The sequence below is a fragment of the Miniopterus natalensis genome, chromosome 1 (genome assembly GCF_054644295.1).
Source record: "Miniopterus natalensis isolate mMinNat1 chromosome 1, mMinNat1.hap1, whole genome shotgun sequence".
Lineage (NCBI taxonomy): Eukaryota > Metazoa > Chordata > Mammalia > Chiroptera > Miniopteridae > Miniopterus > Miniopterus natalensis.
In genome coordinates this window covers 170889565-170913373 of record NC_142081.1, presented here as the reverse complement: position 1 = coordinate 170913373, position 23809 = coordinate 170889565, and the positions used below count along the sequence as shown (strand labels likewise).

At 41.3% G+C, this 23809-nt stretch overlaps 1 protein-coding gene across 1 annotated transcript in view; it reads left to right on the top strand.

Annotated features, from left to right (window-relative positions):
- SPMAP2L (sperm microtubule associated protein 2 like) overlaps positions 1-23188 on the top strand; it is a 41674-nt gene extending 18486 nt beyond the window's left edge. The window contains exons 6-11 of the mRNA XM_087827910.1: positions 145-273; positions 3882-4019; positions 12606-12720; positions 18917-19048; positions 21375-21550; positions 23074-23188. Of these exons, the coding sequence (XP_087684036.1) occupies positions 145-273; positions 3882-4019; positions 12606-12720; positions 18917-19048; positions 21375-21550; positions 23074-23188 (805 nt within the window). The remainder of the gene's footprint in view (positions 1-144; positions 274-3881; positions 4020-12605; positions 12721-18916; positions 19049-21374; positions 21551-23073) is intronic.
- Positions 23189-23809: the final 621 nt, after the last annotated feature.

Sequence of the window (23809 nt, the reverse complement as noted above, 5' to 3'; positions counted from 1 at the left end):
GACTGGAGACTGAAATCCTGCAATAGAGACAGTTCTTAAACTGAAGTAAAATTAGTAGAGAAGCAGTCTAAGATGTTGTTAACAATGAATGTCTTTCCATTCTATTTTTTCTGCTTTTTCATTTTTCTCCCTGTTTTTTAACAGAAAGCTGCTTTGGGGAAATCAAGACCCTATCCGCCCCATTTGCCCTAGTGCTTTGAAGGCTCTGCTGACCAAGAGGCTCAATAGCCTTGCCCAGCCCAAGGAAGTTTCCCCCAGATATGTACCTAACAGGCTAGTATTGTATGTTATTGAGTTATTTTATCAGGAGTCTCTAGGACAATGAACACAGAACCCAACCCTTTTATCTAAAAGCCATAAGTAGCCTTGTAGTCAAAATTTATTGAGGATTCGACATTCTATATGTTTCCAATCTGATGCTACAGTAAAACTTTCCCAGAACAAGATCTAATATTTAGCTATTGCAGATGTGTATTATATCTTATAATGTTTTGACTCATTAGGATTTCTATATTTTAATAAAGTAAGAGCATTACCCAAGAATATGTACCATATATAACACTGTTGTGGATAAACTTATTTGTGCGTGAAACTTTATGAATTTTGTATACCGCCTATGGGCTTGATTACCATGAGTTAATTAGGACATCTGAAGGTAAAACTGTTAAGGCTTTTGATGCCCATTGCCAATCTGGTTTTAGCACACGTTTGTTAAGTGACTAGGCTTTTTGCTGGTTGGCTTTTCAAGGAAATACTTTGGGGAGCAGGGATGGGTGTAGGCAATGAGGGAGATTAAAGGAAAAAAAGGGAAGACACTATTATTTGTCTAAAGTTTGGTTTTTAGGATGATTGATGTGGCCATTTCTATATCTTTTTCAATATACAACTTTTGTCAAAAGTCAGCACTTTTTCTGGTAGGGCAAGATATAAAGTTGGCCAGAGTTTCTGTTACAACTACCTGACTCTGCCATTATAGTGGGAAAGACATGTAAACAGAGCATGTCTGTGTTCTAATAAAACTAGAATTTTTGCATCTGTGTTCATGAGGGATATTGGCCTGTGGTTTTCTTGTAATGTATTTGTTTTTTATAATGTCTTCATTTGTGGCAATGCTGTTATCATAGAATTGTAAAATGTATGGAATTGATATTTATTTCTTCTTTAAATATATGATGGAATCCACCAATGAAGTCATCTGGACCTGGAGTTTTTTGGTGGGAAGGTTTTAAACTATAAATTCAATTTATTTAATAGATATAAGGCTGTTATGAATTTGTCAAGTTAACACTTGTTATGTGGAGCACAGGGTGCCTGATGGTGAACTGCAGTTCAATACCAGGTCATAAAGGAAATTGAAATAGAGAAGCTTATTACTCACAGGTCCTAGAGGAAGTGCCTGGCATGCCTCAAGGAGTCACACAGGGGGGTTGAGGCAGAGTTCAGACAGAGAGGCAAAACCTGGGGCACATGCTTTTATTAGGGTCCATGGGTAGAGTTTTTTGGGATTTCCAGGCTAAAGCCAGATTGGTCAATTCAAACTAAAAGAGTGGGACTTTAGTAAGGTCCACAGGAACCTTCTTGAAGGGGAACATAAGGACAAGGCCTTGGGAGTCAGGGGAGACTGTCAGACCAAGGGCCGTTGGGTAAAATCATATCAGGAACTTGCTTCTACTTTGTGACTTGCCGGGCTGCTGTCTAGGGCACAGGCTTGCGTGAGGGCCTAGGGCCAGTTTGTTACTACGGGCTGCTTGGCCAGACAGAATGGGTGTCAAGGAAGCAGCACCACGAGCAGCTTAACTAAACTCTCGACAAGGGCCATTCAGGTTATTTCTTTCTGTGAGCATTGGTAGTGTGCGTCTTTCAAAGAATTTATCCATTTCATCTAAATTTTAAAATTTGTTGGCATAAAGTTGTTCATATGTTCTCTTCTTTTCCTTTTAATATCTGTTCAATATCTAGTGATGATTCCTCCTCTCAGTCCTGATATTGGAAGTTGTGCCTTCTCTCTTTTTGGCTAATCATTCCGGCTAGAAGTTCAATTGCTGGCTTCACTGATTTACTCTATTATTTTGCTGTTAACTGTTTCTTTGATTTCTGCTCTGTTCTTTATTATTTCCTTTCTTCTGATTACTTTGGGTTTCATTTGCTTCCCCCCCTGGTTTCTTAAGGTGGAACTGAGAGTGCCTGCCACCTTGATGGAATTGAGAGGCTAGGGTGTGGATGGGTGTAGGGGGTGGAGTGTAGAAAAAGCAGCAGTACATTCTATTAATGTGCAATATCCACAAGGAGAAAAGATGTGCACACATGAAATTCAAAGTCACTATACAAATTGGCTAATAATAAAATCTTATTTGAACAGTGCTTCGTAATGTATAAAATTACTTCTACATCTTTTGTGTAATTTTCATAACCAGCATAAGATGTATTCTTTTCTCCATCTCACTCATGCACCTCCAGGTGTTGGTAGCATAAGGAGTAAGTGCTATGGTCAGTACATGTATTCATGGCATTCGGTGTTTGCTACTCCCACCTGAGAGAATGCTGAATAATTGAGTTATTTCTCTGGCGACCTCCCACCTTCCTTTCTGTATCTCTCTCTGATGCCTGGGCCCCTACCCTTTGCCCTCCTCTGCGACACATCTTGCTTTTGAGCTGCTCGTTGGCTGCCTAATAACCCCGTCCTCCCTCCCTCCCACACTCCTTACCTGGGTCTGACCTCTCTGAAGTGCCCCATTGTTCAAACTCACCCGGCCCTTCTTTATCTCCAATCCCCAAGCCCAACTGCCATTTCCTGAAAAGGCTGATCCCAGGTAAGTGCAGGAGGCTCCCTGCCTGTTTGAGTTTGGCTGTGTGTGTTGGGGGTGGGGGTGGGGGTGGGATGGCTGAGTCAGTTCAGTCAGGCCCTCTGAAAGCAGATGTGAGGTATATGGACAGGCCTCAAGGCTGGATGGTCACAAGCAAAGGAGGGAGATACACGCTTAACACACCACCCAGGCCTACATTAGCAACCAGCAGACAAGCCTGGGAAGATGGCTGCAGATCCACATCCAGGAATATGTTAATGGAGCAAAGGTCCTTTGGAAAATAATCGAAGCAGAAGTGGGACTGCAGTCTGAGTTACCACCAGTCCAAAGTAGCCAATATCACTTCCTTTTGCACTGGTGACGAATAATATTATTATTTATCCTAAATAAAGTCTTAGTTAACAAAGCCCAATAATGATTAAATAATCTATATCCCATGATCGAGAATTTATTCCTAAACTCACAGTTCTCTTTCACAAAGAAAAACATCAATGTAATTCATTCTATTAACTAAAAATGTAGTAAAAATATTTAAATTATCTATATAGATATTAAAGAAATAACTTGGTTTTAAAGCAGCACATTTTCTTTTCTTTTTTTAAAATATATCTTTATTGATTTCAGAGAGAGGAAGGAAGAGGGAGAGAGAGAGACAGAAACATCAGTGATGAGAGAGTCATTGATTGGCTGCCTCCTGCACGCCCCCCACTGGGGATCAAGCCCGCAACCCGGGCATGTGCCCTGACTGGGAATCGAACTGCGATCTCCTGAATCTTAGGCTGATGCTCAACTGCTGAGTCATGCCCTGCCTGGGCAAATTTTCTCTTTTTATCAGTATATTTTTGGTCTATTTAAAAGATGCAATTTATTTATTATGGTAAATTGTCTGTTTTGGAATAGCATATTAGAAGGTGGCTGAAAAACTTGATGGCTGTAACCATTTCTAATTTCTTCCCATGTAGAAAATAGCTCAGCAGTAAAGGGATAAACTGTCATGACCACTTCCTTAGACCTGGGGTTATCAATGTTTGGATTCATGTTTGTTTCAATCACTTCTTTTCTCTCTACAACTTGCAGGGCTGAATATTACTACAGATGGGGTACAGGGTCTGTAATCTGGGATATCCCTTCTTCTGTACTGTTAAGAAAACCTTCCAAAAGGATCCAGAAGATGGCACAGCCAAACAGATACAAGAAAGTGCTTCTAAAAACTAGGTAGAGTACCTGAGACCCTCCGTAAATTCTAATCAAATTTGGTTAAATGCCACAATATTGTTGTTCTTATTTTAGTGTATGCACGTGCATAAACTGAAAATCCACTTGTGTTTCAAAGGACCAGGGTAGAAAATCAAATATTTTCAGCAATCGCAGGTAATCAGAAGATCTTCATCAATAATTACATCTTTACATCTGACTCAAATATGGTGAAGCTAAAATTCACATTAAACTTAACCATTGTTGGCCAATTAAAAGGAAAAATGCATAAACAGAAATAAATAAATAAATAAATAAATAAATAAATAAATAAATAAATAAAATATAAAACTGCTTAAATAAACAAAAAAGGAAATACGCAAATAAAACCTCATAGATTTTTGCAATTTTTGGAACTTGTTCTCTTATGTCCCTGTGACTTAGCACGTGAATACTGAATTTCAAAGCAAATTTAAAAGACAGCTTAGTGATATCTTCCACAAGGGAGCTAAGATTGTGATGTGGTTGTTGAAAAATTTTAGGTTACTTTAGTGCAATATGCACAGTGTATAATTACAGGAAGGTGATAGTAATACTAATACACTACTGTAGTCAGAACACATTAGGTATATATGTCTAATATGGATGTTATACCTTAGGGTTGGGGGGCTGGGTGAAAAAGGTGAAGGGATTAAGAAGTACTAATTGGTAATCACAAAGTAGTCATGGGATATAAAACACAGCATAGGACTATAGTCAATAATATTGCAATAACTGTGTATGGTGCCAGGTGAGTATTTGAAATATCAGAGGGGTAGGACCACCTTGCAAAGTATGTGATTGTCTAACCACTATGCTGTACACCTGAAACTAATAATAATATTGAATGTAAACTGTAATTGGGAAAAAAAAGAAACATAATAAATTTGAGACTATTCAGAAGGAGATAAATAAGATGCTGAGGCTTCTGGAAATATATTGTATGAAAAATAGTTAAGAGAAATGGCATGTTTAGCTTAGAGAAGAGACCAAGGAAGCAGTGATAGTTATGTTTAAAGGGTCATCATCTGAAAGAGGCTGAGCAGATGGAAGTAACATTGCTTTATATTGACCCTAGAACTAGAAGTTGAACACGGAATGTCAGATAAGTGTAGGAAAATCTTTCTGACTAGCTATCCAGTAATGGAAAGGTTCATCTGGAAAAGTCAGTTGTCATCTCCACCCCAATTCCTGAAAGTGTTCAAGCATAGGCTGTAATGATCACTCAACACTGATTTTTGTAAAGATTCCTGCAGTCAGAGAGAGGTTGAACTGGACAACTTAAGCCTTTTTCCATCATAGAATCCAGCAAAAGAGGCCCAATTCCTCCCACAAGATTTCATTTGCTTATTTATCAGTTCATTTGACAAAATCTGCTAATTTAGTTAAAATATACATGTGAATTTGTAGTTGTATATCTACATTTTTATTTTATTATTATTTTTTAAAATATATCTTTATTGATTTCAGAGAGAGGAAAGAAGAGGGAGAGAGAGAGAGAGAGACAGAAACATCAATGATGAAAGAGTCATTGATTGAGCCTGCAACCCGGGCATGTGCCCTGACCGGGAATCGAACCCCGATCGCCTGGATCCTAGGTCGATGCTCAACCACTGAGCCATGCCCGGCCAGGCTCTACATTTTTAAACCAGAATAATACCTTATCTTTCACTACTTTTTGAGACACCTGAGTTTGAGGTTTCATATAAGTTAAACCTCCTTGAGGGTTAAAACTTTCTGTATTTTAAAAAGTTATATTCTGCCCCCTCTCCTAAGCAGATTCTTCTGCTACTGAACAAACATGTAATCTTTGTTCATTGGCTTGAGATCTTTATTATGAACATCAACTACAGCATAATACTTTACTACAGAAAACCTCATAGGAGCCATTTGTACATGAAGCACAGTTTTTCTTTAAGTGAAGTGGTCTGATCTCCGTGCTTTTAGTTTAGGAGATATTTGTTTCTCATAGTTTTCCTGTCATTTCTCTTTTTATTGGGGAAACAGCCTCTACCAGCCTCTTTTCTGATATTCTGTGCACTGGAAACAGGTAACCAAGCTTGTTAGAATTGTGTGAGGGAAGGAAAGCAAGTGCTTAGTGAAAACACACAGGAATTGGCAATGAGAGTACTACATGAGTTTGGACTTGTGGTATATACTTTAGCTGATTCACTAGAACTCAACCTCAGATTTGAGCAGTCAGAAGAAATAATCAGCCAACTTAAAAATTGGTTAATTAAGATTATCAAGTCTGAGAATAGAAAGAAAAAAGAATGAAATAGAATGAACAAAACCTCATAAACCTGTGGGACACCATCAAAAGTATTAACATACCCATGATGGGAATCTCATAAAGAGAGAAGAGAGATAATGGGGCAGAAGGAATATTTAAAGAAATAATGGCCCAAAGCTTCCCAAATAATAAACTCAGAGATCCACAACTTGACACATCATAATAAAACTGTGCACACCCAAAGACAAAGAGAATCTTGAGAGCAGCAAGAGAGAGTTGACTCATCACATTAACAAATGATGTGCAGTAATATTAACAGAAACCATAGAGGCCAGAACATAGTGGGATGACATATTTAAAGCACTGGGGGGGGGGGGGGCAGGGGAGAGAAATTATTAGCCAAGAATACACTAACAAAACTATCCTTCAAAAATGAAGGTGAAATTAAGACATTTCCAGATAACCAAAAACTGAGAAAACTAATTGCCAACAGACTTGCTTGACAATAAAGGGAGTCCTTCAGGCTAAAATGCAAGAACACTAGAAAATAACTTGAACCCGTGTGAAGAAATAAAAGGCATTAATAGAGTTAAATACATAGATACATAAAGAAGACAGCAAAATAAATGAATGACTAAATAAGTAACAGCATAACTGTATTTTTCTGTTTGTAACTTTTATTCTTCTACCTGATATAAAAGACGACTGCATAAAGCAATAAATATAAATTTGTGTTGATGGGCATACAATGTATTTTTTAAAAACAGCACAAAGGAGAGGAAGAACAGGCAGTGGTATTAATCTAAACTAAATTATTATAAGTTGAGATGTATAGGACAACAACTAAGAAAATGGTTTTTAAAATACAGTAAAATAACTAAGGGAATTAAATGGTATACTAAAAATATCTAATATTTAACAGGAGCAAATAAAACAAATAAAATGGTGGGCATAAATCCTATGTTATCAGTAATTCCATTAAATGTAAATTAATTGAACACCCCAATCAAAGGCAGAGATTGACAGAATGAATGAAAAAACATATACTCAACAGTATATTGTCAACAAGACACATACTTTAGGTTCAAAGAAACTAATAGGCTGAAACTAAAATAATGGAAAAAGAGACACTATGAAAACCAACCAAAAAAGAGTTAGAGTGGCTATACTCATATCAGACAATAAAGACTGTAAGACAAATATTGTTACTAGAAACAAAGAAAGACATTTTATAATAAGAAAATGGTCAATCCATTAGGGAAATATAACCATTATAAATATATATGCACTTAACGACAGAGCCCCAAAATAGATGAAGCAAAACCTGACAGAACTGAAGGGAAATAGACAATTAAACAATAATAGTTGGATTCTTCAGTACTCCACTTTCAATAATGGGGAGAGCTACAAGCAGATCAACAAGGAAATGGAAGGCTTGAACAACACTATAAATCACTATACCTAACAGACATTTATAGAACACTCCACCCAACAACAGCAGAACACACATTCTTCTCAAATAAAACGTTCTCTATGACAAATCATATATTAAGTCATAAAACAAGTCTTAATAAATGTAAAAGAATTGAATCATACATAATTAGTTCTCTGACCACAATGGAATGAAATTAGAAACCAATAGCAGAAGGAAATTTGGACAATTAAAGAAATATGTGAAATTAAATACATTCCTAACCAAAAAACGGGTCAAAGAAGAAGTCACTCTTTTTTGTTTAATATATCTTTATTGATTTCAGGGAGAGAAAGGGAGAGGGAGAGAGAGAGATAGAAACATCAATGATGAGAGTCATTGATCGGCTGCCTCCTGCACGGTCCCCACTAGGGATGAGCCTGCAACCCGGGCACGTGCCCTGGCAGGGAATTGAACCAGGATCTCCTGGATTAGAGATCAATTCTCAACTGCTGAGCCATGCCAGCCAGGCCAAGAAGAAATCACTTTGATATATATAGTAAAAATGAAAACACAGCATAACAAAACTTACACAGCTAAAGTAGTGCTTAGTGAGAGATTTTAGCTGAGAATGCCTACATTAAAAAAGAAAAGAGATCTCAAATTATATTCTAATCTTCCATTTTAGGAAATTACAAAGAGAAAAGCAAATTAGTTCAAAACAAGCAAAACAAAGGAAAGTATAAAGATTATAGTGGAAATAAATAACATAGAAATTAGAAAGAACAGAAAGTCAACAAAACCAAAAGTTGGTTCTTTGAAAAGATCAACAAAACAAACCTTTTGCTAAACTGACCAAGACAAAAAGAAAAAAAGATGCAAACTGCTAAAATCAGGAAAGAGGACCTGGTCTAAGGGTCATACACAAGACGGGTCATACTACTGACCTTATAGAAATAAAAAGGATTATAAGGGGTTAGTATGAGCAATTGTATGGCCAACAACTTAGATAAATGTAAGTGAAATGGACAAATTCCTAAAAAGACAAACTTCCGAAATTGATTCAATAATAAAAAAAATCTTAGCAGGCCTATAACAAGAAATTGAGGAGAGAAACAAGCTGGCAGAGTAGGTAACAGCTTCACCCGCCGCCTCCCGCAACCACATCAAAAGTACAACTAAAATCCAGAACCACCATCACTCAGAGCCTCCTGAGATCGGGCTGAACAGAAGCCCCACAACCAGGGAGCTGAAGGAGCACCTAGAGCGGGAGGAGGGGCGGAGACGCGGGCGGATCGGGGCTGAATCCTGGAGACTTGCCACGGGCCCACAGCCGGTGCCGCAGGGTAAACCCGGGAGGGCATCTCCGAGGTGGGGGTTTCCTGGAGGAGGGAGGGGTCCCAGCCCCACAGTGGGCCCCCAGGCCAGGGCTCCAGGGCCGGGAAGAGACATCCCCACAACTCCGGGCTGTGAAACCAGCTGGGACTGTCCCTGAGGGTCGCGGAGGCTGCGGGAGCCCCAGGCTTTCCTCTCAAAGGGCCCCGCACGGACTCACTCTGACGCTCCCTCTGAGCCCAGCGCCAGGCAGCAGCCTGAAAGGACCCGGGACACTCGGGGGGGAACTAACCTGCCTGAGATCCGGGCGAGAGGCGGAGGGGCGGCTTCCTCCCAGGCAGAAGGGCTGGCAGAGGCCATGGCTCCTGTGGCGAGTCCTCCCCACACACAGCCGGCAGGCAGGCGCCATGTTTGAGTCGCCAGCACCTGACTTGCACCTTTGGCCCCGCCCCGTGATTCCCGGAGGCCCCGCCCCCCCCACCTGCAGCTCATCCAGGCCATTTCCAGGGGCTTTTCTGTGCAAGTGGCCTCTCGAGCCTCATGCTTAGGACTTTCCTAAAATCTCTCAAACAAGCAGCAGCGGGCCCCATACGGCATGATAAGCAGCCCCAGGCCTGGCACTAGCGGCAGCTGCACTGGCTCATAGCTTGGCCTCTCCTGGGCTCCTCCAAGCCCAGCACAAGGAGCAGCCAACTACGGTTTGCTGTGTAGCTCATGCTGGGTGACCCTGGGCAAGGCACTGACACAGGCTGACTTTGCACCTCCTGGGAGGCCCCAGAGACAGTGCACCTGGTGGTCAGACTTGACCACGCTGGATTACAACCCTACCACATCCACGAGTGACACTCAAGGGGCGCACTTGGTGAACACCAAAGCCCCACTGAAGTAAATCCTGCTCCATAGGGGTGTCTCCAGCATAGCGGCTCTTTGGCTGTAGTTGCAGCAGGTCCTCACAGCTGAATGGCCTGGGGGTCAATTCCTCCCAGGGATGCCAACAGCAACCAAGGCTCAACTACAACAGGACAGTGCACACAGCCCACACAGGGGAGCCCCTAGAAGGCCCAGCTCAGGGGACTGGGGAGGCTGAGCGACTGGGCCCTACAGGACACCTACTGCACAAAGCCACTCTACCAATTCCAGGAGACACAGCAGCTCCACCTAATACATAGAAACAAACACCTGGAGGCAGCCAAAATGCGGAGGCAAAGAAACATGTCACAAAGGAAAGAACAGAAGAAATCTCTAGAAGAGGAACTAAATGAAATAGATCCAAGCAAGCTAACAGAGAGTTCAGAATTTTGTTTATAAGGATGTTTAAGCAGACTATTAGGGAAATAACTGAGAAAATTGATATAATAAAGTGCCAATTTGAAATGAAGGCTACAGGAACTGAAGTAAAGAATAATTTACAGGGAATCAACAGTAGAGCAGAGGATGCTGAGGATCAAATCAGCAATTTGGAACATGAGGAAACAAAAAACACCCAACCAGAAGAGCAAAAAGAAAAAAGAATCCAGAAATATGAAAATAGTATAAGGAGCCTCTGGGACAACTTCAAGAGGCCCAAAATTTGTACTATTGGGGTGCCAGAAGGGGAAGAAAGAGACCAAGGAATTGAAAACCTATTTGAAAAAATAATTGCAGAAAACTTCCCCTACCTGGGAAAATAGACTTACAAGTCCAGGAAACACACAGGGTCCCAAACAAGAGGAACCCAAAGAGGCCCACAGCAAGACACATCATAATTAAAATGCCAAAGGTTAAAGACAAAGAGAGAATCTTAAAAGCAGCAAGAGAAAAGCAATTAGTTACCTACAAGGGAGCACCCATACGACTGTCAGCTGATTTCTCAACAGAAACCTTGCAGGCCAGAAGGGAGTGGCAAGAAATATTCAAAGTGATGAAAAACATGGAACTACAACCAAGATTGCTCTACCCAGCAAAGCTATCATTTAGAATTGAAGGTCAAATAAAGAGCTTCACAGATAAGAAAAAACTAAAGGAGTTCATCACCACCAGACCAGCACTACAGGAGAAGTTGAAGAGTCTTCTTTAAGAAGAAGCTAATGAACAAAAGAATCTGATGAACTAAATAGATCCAGAGACATTGACACATGCAACAGACAATCATATTTCAGAGGAAAGAGGGAAGGGGGGTGGAGGGTGGGAAGAGATTAACCAAAGAAGTTATATGCATATATGCATAACCCATGGACACAGTTAATAACGGGGTGAAGGCCTGGGGAGGGGGTGGGAGCGAAGTGGAGGGAGTCAATTGGGGGGGGGGAATGGGACACCTGTAATACTCTCAACAATAAAGATAAATTAAAATAATAATAATAATAATAAAAAGAAATTGAATTAATAATTTTAAAAAAACCCACAAAAACCTTCTCATGAACAGCTCAGGACCAGGTATCTTCACTGATGAATTCTATGCTATGTTTAGAGAAGAGCTAACACTGATCCTTCAGATTCTTCCAAAAAATGGGGCACTTTCCAACACATTCCATAAGGTCTATATTATCCTACGCCAAAACCAGAAAAGGCCATAAAAGAAGAGAATGGCAGATAATATCTCTATGAATATACATGTAACAATCCATACCAAAACGCTGCAAAACCAAATCCAAATACACATGCAACAATCCACGCCAAACTACTAGCAAATAGAAAAGCAAGTTAATTTATATCCAACAATGTATAAAATAATTATACACTATGACCAAGTTGGATTTATCCCAGGAATATAGCTTGTTTGGTACAACGTACTAAAATCAATGTAACATACACCAAATTAAGAGAATAACCCTCCCGGAAACCCCATGATCATTTCAACAGACTCAGAAAAAGCATTTGACAAGATTCAACTCATTTTCATGGTAAAAATGCTGAACAAGTTAGGCATAGAAGTGAACTTCCTCGACTTGAAAAAAGTGCATCTACAAAAACCCACAGCTGACATCATAGTTAGTGGTGAAAAGCCAAGCGCTTTGGCCCTAAGATGGGGAATGACAAGGACATTGGCTCCCGCCACTTCCATTTGGCATCACGCTGGAGACTATGGTCAGGGAAACAGGCAAGAGAGAGAAAAAAAAGGCACTCCGTCTGGAAAGGAAGAGTAAAACTGTTTCTACTTCCAGATGACAGGATTTTTTTATAGAGGAAATCTTAAGGAATCCACATAAGACTATTACAGTTAATAATAATGTTGTTAAAACTTCAAGTCTCAATTAACCAGTGGGTCATGAAATCAGTTCCAGCTTTTCTTTTTGTGAAATCAAATGAAATTTTAGATATCAGAATACATTGCCTAGCACCAGCATTGTCTCATGACAATTTTGTTTCAGATTCAAACACAGATTTACATAGACTGTGTCACAATGTACTCCTTACTGTGGATCAAAGTGAAAAATTTTGAGAAACACCAGTCTGGTAGAAAGGACAGTAATGATTACGAGAAAAGGGGAAAGGCCTTCCAAAGGTAGAAACAATATATATAATTGTGTGGAGGTTGACTATAGTGATGAAAGAAATGCAGTTCTTGTTCCTTTAATGATTATAATATTTTATATTCATTTGCATATAGGCCCTTCAGTGATCCAATCCTGAGAGAGTCTCTTCAACTCTCCGGCCCTTCTCCCCGGATATTACGACTCTCAATAGCCAAAGGCATAAACCCAAATTACGTTCCTCCAAAAAGCGTAAGTGGGTCCATGTGAAAGAAACGGTTCCTGACTTTGTAAGGCGAAGCACGTTTGTAACTACAACATGCTCCCCTTTTATTTCTAGGCGTGTATTTTCCTTTTCTTCCTGACTATGTCCTGCTCTCATCAATGACCTTTTCTGACTGCCTCCTCTGTTCCCATGGGTCAGTCAGGGTTTGATCAGAGAAGCAGAACCACTATGAGTAATACAGAGTTAGACCTTCAGCAACTGTGGGAGCTGATGGGCAAGTCTACGAAAGGCTGTGACGACACCTGGAACTTGGGTCTGATTATAGGGCTAGAAGCAATGAGAGACAGTAGGGGGAGGTCAGCAGTTCCCTGGGAGGTATTTACTTCAGGTGAAGCCATTGCCATCTCCTCAAGCAAGGGGAGTCCGGCCTTCTTGGGCAGGGGAGGAAGGGCTGATTCTATTGGTAAGGAAGGCTCAGAGGCATTTAGGGGTTTAAAGTCCCCAGCCTCACTGGAATCTGCACATATGTCCCTCTTCCAATTTTCAAGGTCCCATTTTTTCCTGATCATGGCCCGAACTTTAGTGTAGGAGACCGTACAAGTTTGGGAATTCAATTTACGCTGTAATTCACCCATGTGCAGAATTAGATTTTGAGTTTGGTTTTCAGAAGATAAGCGTTTCTATTAAATAGGCCACAAAAACTTTCTGGTTCCGTACCCACACCTTAAGGTGGGAATTTAAAGCCTTCAGCTGGTCATTTCTTTCCTCAAGTGTAGTTAGAGGCCAGTTACTGAAATGGTCTCTGCTGCTTGGTCACCCAGAGTCTTGCTTTCTGCTTTGCCACCACATGCCATAGACTACCAGTGTCTTTTTTTTTTTTTTTTTTTTATCACTGGCAAGAGGATTATTAATACCTTTAAATATAATCAGCTCAGAAACCAAATTCCAGGTCATCTAAAACCAATACAGAGAATCCATCCTTAAAGTTCTCATCTTGTTATCTGTTGCTTTGTACAAAACAACCCCCAAACTTAGTGACATAAAACAACCCCCATTTTATTATGCTTCTGACTTTGTGAGTCAGAAGTTCTGACAGGGCAAGCAGGCTCACCTCTGCTCCGTGATGTCTGGGAACTCAGCTGGGATATTTCTAATGGCTTAAGCGCCTGAAATGGCAGGAGGCTGGAGTCACCTGGAGGCTCCTTCACATCTGTCTCACCCATCTCAGGCTGCTCTAAAAAAATACCATAGACTGGGTGCTTCGGCAACAGTTCTGGAGGCTGCGAAATCCACCATCCAGGTGCCAATGGATTCTCATCTTAAAGAGCCCCCCAATTGTAGGCAGCACCGCCTGCTTTGTGAACATGCAGAGAGTTCTGTCCTCTCTTCTTCCTCTTATAAGGACACTAAACCCATTAGGAGGGCTCCACCTTCCTGACCTTATCTAAGCCTAATTATCTCCTAAAGGCCCCACCCCCGGAACCATCACATTAGGGGGTAAGGTTGCAACCGAATTGGGGGGAGGGGAGGGCATACATATTTAGTCCATAAGAACACCTACTTGTGGACCGAGGAGGGGGTGATTCGAAGGCTAGACTCGGCTGGGAATATTTACAAGAGCACCTTCATGTGGGCCCTCCATGCGGCTCAGACCTCTCTCAGCATAGCAGCCATATTCTGAGAAGGAATATCCTAAATTGGAGTTCCCAAGGGTGAGCATTCCAAAAGAACCAGGTGGAAGTTGCACGCTTTTTTATGTTTTGGCCTTGGAAATCACTTCATGCCCCTGCAGCCAGACTCTGTTGATTGATGCAGTTACAAGTCTGGCCCAATTCAAAGGGGCAGGGACACAAACCCCACCTTTCAATGAGAGAAGTGGGAAGGAATTTACAGTCTTGAGAGAGAAAACTGCCACACCCAGTGATGTGAGTCCTTTGTTATCCTTGAGCATGGTTTGTGTATGCAGAAAAGGCTGTTCAGATGTATGCTCTTGATTTAAATAATTAATAGTTAATTTTTTAAAAATTGTAAATTAAAAAAATCTTATTTCTTTCTTAGGCTATACATTTAAGTTTAGTTTAGATGTTTTATTAGTCTGTTTATAATTCTAGCAGTTTTTAACAATGACTTTTAAGAGTCCTGAATGTTTGATTTGGTTTCAAACAAATTAAATACCTTCAAATACTTTATAAATACATTAAATTTGATTTCTTTTTTAAGTATTTTACTTCAACCATCTCCATTAGCAAACAAAACCTTCTCAAATATCATTTAATTATTTAAAAATCTAATACATGAAACTCATAAATTTGGTTTCACCAAGAACAAGAATGCCGCGGTCCAGCCGCAGCAGGAGTCAGGGGTCCCGAAGGTGGGCAAGGTGTTGACGCTGGGAGACAGCAGACTACACGCCTCGGAGGTGGTGTGACACTGTTCCACTTTATTGAGAATCGACATAATCTTTTATACTTTCTTTTTTGGCTACGATTCCATTTTTTCGGTTAGCAAGCAAGAAATATTATTCATAGGTTAAACAATACAAGTTTCGATTTCATCAGAACGGAACAATTTTGACTGTTAATTTTTAGAATAGAGGAGAAAGGAAAAATCAGTGACCTATAGAGTGATAGATGCGGCTTTGTTTGCAGCAGTAATATATTAGCTTGTGAGACAGAAATTTTATATAATATTTGCCTGTGGTTACTACTTCTTGTGGTTATATTTTAACTATGGACCTATTCATAAGCTATTACATTCTTCTTGCCATTTTCTTCTAGGAAAAGAGTGCCGTGTGCCATAGCTATGGGTTAACTGCTTGAGAATGCTTTGCTTTTGTTCCTTGGGGAGCGAGCGCCGGCGTGGCCGCCCTGCCGAGCGTTTCATGAAGGGCAGGTTCTCGTACGGAACATGCCTTCGGTTTACAGTGACTGTCCTGATGCCACTCCCAGCGTAAGCGCCTGTGTGAGGCGGAGGAGGGGCTGGTGGCCTTTCCATACTGTTGGCCCCTTCAGGGGGATGCCGCAGTCTGCCACTTATTCTGTGTGCTACCCAGGGTGGTCCTTGCGCAGTAGGCGAGGGGCGATGGCCTTTTCCTGTCCTGGACTAACCCTGCAATCACGGGGAGGCACTGGAGGCCAGGCGGCTGCCTGAGCTCAGCTTTCCCTAGTTCCTCCATGAATTCCTCACCGGGGGCGCCGGGGGGAGTTTGCCTAGCTTCTTATAATTTGTTAAAGCATCCAGCACATGTGGTAGTGACTGGACTTGGGGAAATCGGGATTTCTTCAGAAGTGAGAACATTGTTTACCATTCCCAGGTTAGTTAGTGATTTATGGCCCCAAATCCCCCTCCGAGGAGGAGAAGGGATATTGCCATTAAGCCAGTTCCTCCCACCCACAGGCCGCGTCCTCTCCCCAGAAGGCGCCTTCCGTGAAGCTTCCTCTCCACGTCCGGACCTTGTCAGACGACACGGTTGGGAGAGGACGTGGCACAAGGACATTATCTTATATAACTATAATACAGCCGTGCCTCGGTTTTTAACCATTTCCGGTGACGAGCATTTCGGGTGACGAGCGCCGTGAACCCGGGGGAAATGCTTCGGTTCTCGAACCCGCCTCGGAAGCCGAACATGCCCGCGGCTCCCGCTGAGGGCAGGGTCCTGAGGCCTGGCTGTGGGCTGTGGGTCCCTCGGTTTGCGAACGTTTCAGGGCTCGAGCGGGCTCCGGAACAGATCACATTCGAAAACCGAGGCACCACTGTACTAACATCAAAAGTCAGAAAACTTAACGTTGAAATAATACTATACATACTTCATGGTCCATGTTCCAATTTCATCAATTCTTGGACATACTTATTCTTAACACAAGTATTAATCCTATGATTTTGATTGTTAGCTTTTTTACAGTTAGTTCTAAATCTTCGCGGAGTTTACAAATATAATACAGGCCCACCCAGGAAGCCATGTTACTATCGCAGGCACCTGAGGTTACTTGCCACCAGGCTTTTGAGGGAAGAACTGTAAGGAGTCCTTTTACCTCCATAAATGTCATACCAAGTCTCTTTTTATAGTAACTTTGTCAGGACTCAAGACTTAGAAAAGGGGTTGCTTTCATAGCTCACTTACTCTCTACTTCCAGAAGTCAGAAGCTCCTACTTAGACCAATCAACCTGTTTGGATTTTTTAAATCTTTGACTCTTGATAGATTTAGACTTATTTTTTTATCTAGCACACCTTTGAGTATTACCCACGTGTTCTCTGGAAATATCATATAGCTTTGTCTGACTTGCTGTTCTAAATTATGAGATCATTCTACAAACATGTCTCTCCCCATCATTCTCCGTCTCTGATTATTTTCTGAGAATAAAAATTCTAGAAGTAAAGTTATTGCATTAAATGTGTGAACGTTTTTGAGGAGATTCATATAAAATCCCAAACTGTGTCCCAACAAAAGTGATTTTGATTGACCTATCACTTACATTATTTGGGCTGCTCTTCTCACTGTACTCTTGCCAACATTAGGTAATATTTATCAGACACAATAATTTTATAATAAAAATGTCTCAACAGAAATAGACTCATAGATACAGAGAATGGACTGATGGTTGCATGATCCTTTCTGTACCCTCCCTATCTTTCCTCCTCTCTCTACTTGTCAAAATCTGATCCTTCCTTCAAAGTCCAATCTAATGTTTCTTTATCCCTAAAAAATGAATCTTTCTTCGGTTCTCCCACTCTTCCTCTGATATCTCTCAAAGCTTTATTTATTCTCTTTTCTGGGTATCAAATGATTTGCCTGTAGGACTATGGTTTCTCCTAAGTTGAAAATTACCTTAAGGAAAGGGATTGTTTTATTATTATTTGTTTTGTCTTATATAATATAATTGATTAAGAGATATTTGTCTATGCCCGGCCGGGCGTGGCTCAGCGGTTGAGCGTCAATCTGGGATCCAGGTGATCAGGGTTCGATTCCCAGTCAGGGCACATGCCTGGGTTTCAGACTCGATCCCCAGTAGGGGGCGTGCAGGAGGCATCCGCTCAGTGATTCATCACTGATGTTTCTCTCTCTCTCTCCCTCTCCTTTCCTCTCTCTGAAGTCAATAAAGATATATTTTTTTAAAAAGAGAGAGATTTGTCTAATGAATTGAATTAATAAATGATTGTTTTATTTCCTTTTCAATTGTAAGCCTTAATTGAAGGCAATGGTTGTCGTATATTTCTCTGATTTTCCCAGAGCCTGATAGGAGACAAAGCTTAATTCATAGGAAATATTTAAGATGCTTAATTAGTACTTCATGGTGTTGTACTGACAGATAGGATCTTCGGTTTGAATCCCAGCTCTGCCACTTACTAACTATAAAAACTTAAACTGCTGAACTTCAAAGTGCCTTGGTTTTTCCAGTAGTGAAATGAAATAAAAATGATACCCCAAGTGAGGAATAAATGAATTAATACAAGTAGAATGCTGTCAGTGTTAATATCATCATCATCACATCTTAAACAACACAAGAAGGGAGTAGGAGCATACCTTCCTATTATTTTTCCACCCACAGTTAAAACTGTATATTATTTCCAGTTAAAGATTATATTCCTCCTCAAAGTCTTGTGGTAAATTTTGAGTTCAAATATAAGTAATTTAAATAAAAGACCATGAATTTGAACATATTTCCACAATTAAGATAGTGAGAAGTGACTTGGGGGACCAAAACAACATTCTCTATGGAGATATATGGTTCTGCGTTTTTCCTTCTGGCTTTGGTTTCTTTTTTGTATCTGTTCGACTGAGAAGAGAGCCACTAAAATTTACTTGAAGCATTTGTGATAGTGTGAGTCCCAATTTCCAAAGGGCAAAAATAGTTAAGAACAAAGTAGAACTCTGCCCCTCATAGTTGGTAGGGCTGGGTCTTCCCTCTTGGCTGAGTTTATCACTCCATTAATCAGCATGATCCTTTATTTCTTAGGCAATGTGCAACACTGCCATTTCCTCCCCATCTTTAGTTTAACAGTAAGTTCCTGAAAAGTTGAGTTGGAATCCATACAACCTAGTTTGAGAAAGATGGGAACTGATCCTTCAGCTATGAGTGTGGGTTACTGCAAGTCTCTCTTTCTTTCTGCTGGATTTGCTGAGAAGTCTGGCCCAGAGGTCAGACCTAATCTGTAACCTTGATTGAGATGGTGTGCGTTTATTATTTGACACTTATAGGTACTGTTTTATTTTTCTCCTCTAGGTTGAAACCAAGATTTTACCTTCTGCCCTGAATGCTGTCACAACTCCAAGAATTGTAGACCTTGCCACTCCAAGGATCAAGATAGACGGTCTATGCTATCCAAGAGAAAGAAGTGACATGCCCATCCGTCCTGTAAGCCATCCCTCCTCGGCATCCTTCAGCTTACTTTATGGTTGTTCCTACGGTGCTATTTCCCTCTACAGGGCATTGGCCAAGGTCATTGCAAAAGGGAATCTTGAAAGAGGAAGTCTGTGGCAGGAAGGAAGACCTACCTGCAAGATACAGAGGGGGGCTTGGGGGTAGAGGGTGAAGAGCATGAAGTTTGGAGCCAGTAAGAATGGGGTTCAAATTACAGCCTTGCCACTCTCACTCTGTGATGTCGTGACAGCCTCCCCGAGCCTTGTTCATTCAACAAGTATTTGAACGCCTGCCGTGTGCCAGATGCTGTTCCCAGTGAACAAAATGGAGAGAAACAAATAGATAGATAAGCAGATAAGGTGAGGTTAGGTAGTGATAAGTGCTACGGGGGGGCGGGGGGAAGGAAATGAGTGATTTTGGGGACAGCTACTTTGCATGTGGCAGTCAGAGGAAGCCTCTCTGAGGAAGGGATATTTGAGTTGGACTCTGAGTGATGAGATGGAGTTAGTTAATTGAAGGTCTGAGAAGAGAATATTTTAGTAAAGGAAAGAGTACATGCCAAAGTCCTAAAGCTGGGATGACTTTGAAGTTGTGTGGAGCAAGGGGAGCACGAGGACTGTAAAGATAACAGTTTCCACCCGGACAGCTGTTCACAACCTGCAGTAACAGATGAGGCCCGAACTCAGCACAGAGCCTGGCACACCCAGTGCCTCCCCTTGCTCTTCCTCGGTGGCACTCTCCTCCATTCATTGTAGTGGCAACTTGGTGCCCATTTCCAGTTGAGTTTTCAATAAATATCTAATGATTATGCTGTCCAAGGAGGTGGGACCAATTTCACCCTCTTTCTCAGAATCTGAGGATTTGATATGGAACTCTTATTTGGAAAGAAAACTAGCCTGGGAATTAAAAACCCTTGGGAGAGTGTCTTAAGTTTGCTAAAGTGACTTGCCTTCTGACCCTCAGGCAAGTCACTTTATTCTCAGTTTCTTTGGTATGTAAAATGAGAATTATAGTCATCTTTCTTTAATCGCTAGAATTGTTAGGGGAGGGGAGGGCATTTAAAAATCTTTTTAAAAAATGATACTGCTGCAGATGATCATACATTTAGAACCCCAAACAAATCTGTACCCCTGCGATATAGGACACTTTCAGGGGTGCTGAGCGGTGTTTGTTGTCCATCCTAATTCTTTTCAATCAGCACTTAAAAGAGAATTGTAGCTATATATCATCCTTTCTATTTTACCAATAAAGCAACATACTAGAAAGGCAACGTGGCAAATGTGACTTTCAAAGTAAGACCAAAAGAAATTGATCAGTCAGTCAACATATATTTATTTAGCACCAAATATGCACTAGAACCTATTCTAGCTTTTGGCAAACAAGTACAGTAAGTTCTCACTTAACATCGTCGATAGTTCCTGTGACCTTAAGCAAAATGACATATAACCAAACCAATTTTACTATAGGCTAATTGGTATAAATAAGAGTTAAGCTCCTAGGCATGTCATCAATGCTATAATGAAATGACATTATTTGAGGGCCTGCTGTACTTCTCTGGAGCAGCTTATAGTCTAAGGGGAAGGAGCACACAATAAACATGTCAACAATGAGCTAAGTGAGCTAAGTCAGGTGTTGGGAAGTGCTATGAGGAAGATTAGTACTGCGGAAGAGGGCAATTAGAAAGGCCAATTTATTTTGCATGGTTAGGGAAGGAGTCCTAACCATACATGTTTGAATCAAGAGACTTGGATGATGAAGAGGCAGCCACACCAAGACTGAGGAAAGAGGAATTCAAGCCGAACTAGCAAGTGCAAAGGTCTTGAGACCGAAAGAGCTGGGCTGGAGGGGTCTTGTGTGATCCTGGGAAGGGCCTCTTAGTAACCAAGGTAGGGAGGACGATAGCAGCCCGATCGTGTAGGGTCTTCTAGGCCACAGGAAGGAGCCCGCATGTTATTCTTAGCAAAATGGGGATCCACTAGAGGTTTTAAACCCTGGGAGTGACATGATCTGACTTGGGCTTCAGAGGTAGTTACCTCATGGGGTTGTTATGATGATTAAGTAGCAATGACGTAGGTAAATGATTTAGAACACTGTCTGGCTCATGGAATGTGCTCATTAAAACGCCCATTCTCCCCCTCAGTAACTGCTATGTGAATGCTGGATCGCTCAGGGGCAAGAATGGAAGCAGGGAAACCAGTCAGGGGTCTGTTGTAGGAATCCAGGAAAGAAATGATGGTGACTGGATTAGGGATAGAGTTGTAAAGAGAGGGATATGTGGTAAATGTTTGGATATATTTTTGTCTTTTTGTTTCCACTGTAGATGTCCCACGCTGCCTTGCTAGCTACACCTAGCCCTCGAACAACAGCTTTAGCTAAGGCCAAACCTCTTCATCAAGATTATTTACCTCCCCGTGATCCCAGCTGGCCAGTCTCTTATGCTGCTATCTGTTCCAAAATATCTCCCAGAATTCAAGAGCTAGCTAATCCAAGTAAAAGGTATGTCAACTTAAGGCTAAGATGTGACAGGAAAGGATGGTGGTACTAGGGACAGAGGAAAGTTGACCTAATAAGGCCAATGAAAAGAACTATAGAAATGTGACAAATTTTTTAAAACATCTCACTTATTTGTTAAATTTATTGCGACAAACCTATGGTCTTACCATAAATATAAGGCTATAATTAAAGGGTTAGTGACTAGTATTGCAACATAGGTCTAGGAGACAACTCTGTAATTATGGATATGGGAATATTTATCTAACATATGTTGTCAAAGTGAAACAAATTACAAAACAGAGCACATAAGATGTTACAGTTTGTACAAGGAAAAATACATGTGTGCCATATTTTTGCTTGCATATGCCTGTCGTGTCTCAGAAGGGTACACAAAAAGGTAGTAACAGTGGTTACTTTTGGGGGCCTCGGGAACTGGATAGGAGGAAGAATTATTTTTCACTAAATAGGCTTTTGTATTTTTCAGTGTTTTTGTACCATGTACATATGTGACCTATTTCAAATAAGTGAGAAAATACTTCAACAAAGAAGAAATTGTCCCTAATTCTTGTTTATTTTTTGGAAGACCTCTTAACTTACCTACGCCTCAATTCATTTTGTTGCCTTCAAGGAACAGTACCTGATTCCCCCCTTCTGGCGTCATCAGGAAAACCTGGGGACACTTTAAAAAGTCATAGAACTGTTGAGCCCAGGGAACAGGAAATATGTTAGTTCTTATATAACATAATATTTTAAAATTTTTATAAGGTGATTTTCCTTAAAAAACAAAGTTCAACACCAAATGAAATGAAGCTTATTCCCTGTTCATTGGCAAAGGGAGAGGAAGAGTTAGATCCAGTGCTCAAGGCCCCTTCTCTAAAGTTATTACTTGGTGGTAAGGTGCTAGGGTGGAAACTTCAAAAACTTTATTCAAGTCCACCAGAGGACTGTCTGGCTTGCTTTTTTGTTCTTTTCTGTGTTGTTGTTTTTTTGTGTGTGTGTGCATGCCTTTTTAAAATATATATATCTTTATTGATTTCAGAGGGGGGAAAGGAGAGGGAGAGAGAGACAGAAACATCAATGATGAGAGAGTCAGTGATCGGCTGCCTCCTGCACGTCCCCTGCTGGGAATCGAGCCTGCAACCCAGGCATGTGCCCTGACCAGGAATCGAACCTCAGTCTCCTTGGTCACATGTCAAAGCTCAACTGCTGAGCCATGCTGGCAGGGAGTGTCGGCTTGTTTTAACATTGCCAAATTATCGAGAAATTTCCAGAATTTACTTTCTGTGGAAAGAGCAAAGGCTTTGGAATCCTTCGGATACACCAATCTGGATTTGGCCGCAGGTCATTCCCATAACTCCCCCAACACTTCCCTGTCCAGGAGTGGAGGTGACGATTCCTGTTCCACGGGGTGCTTATGAAAATCAAGATGGGGTCATATCATGTGCCCAACAGAGTGGCTGCTTGGGAACTGTTCCTCCCTCTTTCTGCTCAGCCTGTTTCAGGCTGGACTCTTTTTTCCCACGCAGGACTCCTATGCGAATCGTCTACTACGATCCAGAGGTCTTCAACGTCAAGCCGTCTGCTTTGAAAGCAAAATGCTCTCTGAGGGTCCAGGAGCTGGCGGAGCCTCTTGCCCGCTAAACACGGAAAGCTGCATCAGTCCTGCCCCAGTTAGGCCTTAGGTGACTTAGTTCCCCACCCAGGTACTGTCAGTTTGTGTTCTCCCCACAACCTCAAAAACACAGGAGACCCCCAGGGAGCACCACTGCGACCATCGCTGAGCAATCGCAGCTCTGACCTGTAGGCCTGTCTTGCAGGTTTGGGGACTCCCACATGCAATAAAAGAGAAAATGACAGCCTGCCTTATCCTTACTACCTTCCCACCAGCGTCCTGGCTGTCTCACTGCTGTGACGGACCTGGAGAAACAATCTTCCTTCTCTTGGCCGGTGTTGCTTTATTGGCCCGGTGAGATCCACGTCCACCAGTGGCTGATCTCTCCTGGGTCCCTTCTCTCATGAGTCCTGAGAATTGAAAATAGTCTTCGTGTTACTTTTCAGCCTCCCCTCACCTCATTCCTGAGGAATAACACTGAAATAGTGAAACCCTTTTGTATAAATCTCAATGCTTTGTATAATCTGTAGGTGCAATTTAGGGACCAGGTTACCTTGAATGATCTCACTTCCACCAATTTCCATTCCTTTGCTCACGTTTAGTGTCATTGATCAGAAATGACAGAAAAAGCAATGTGTTTGGTAAGTGTT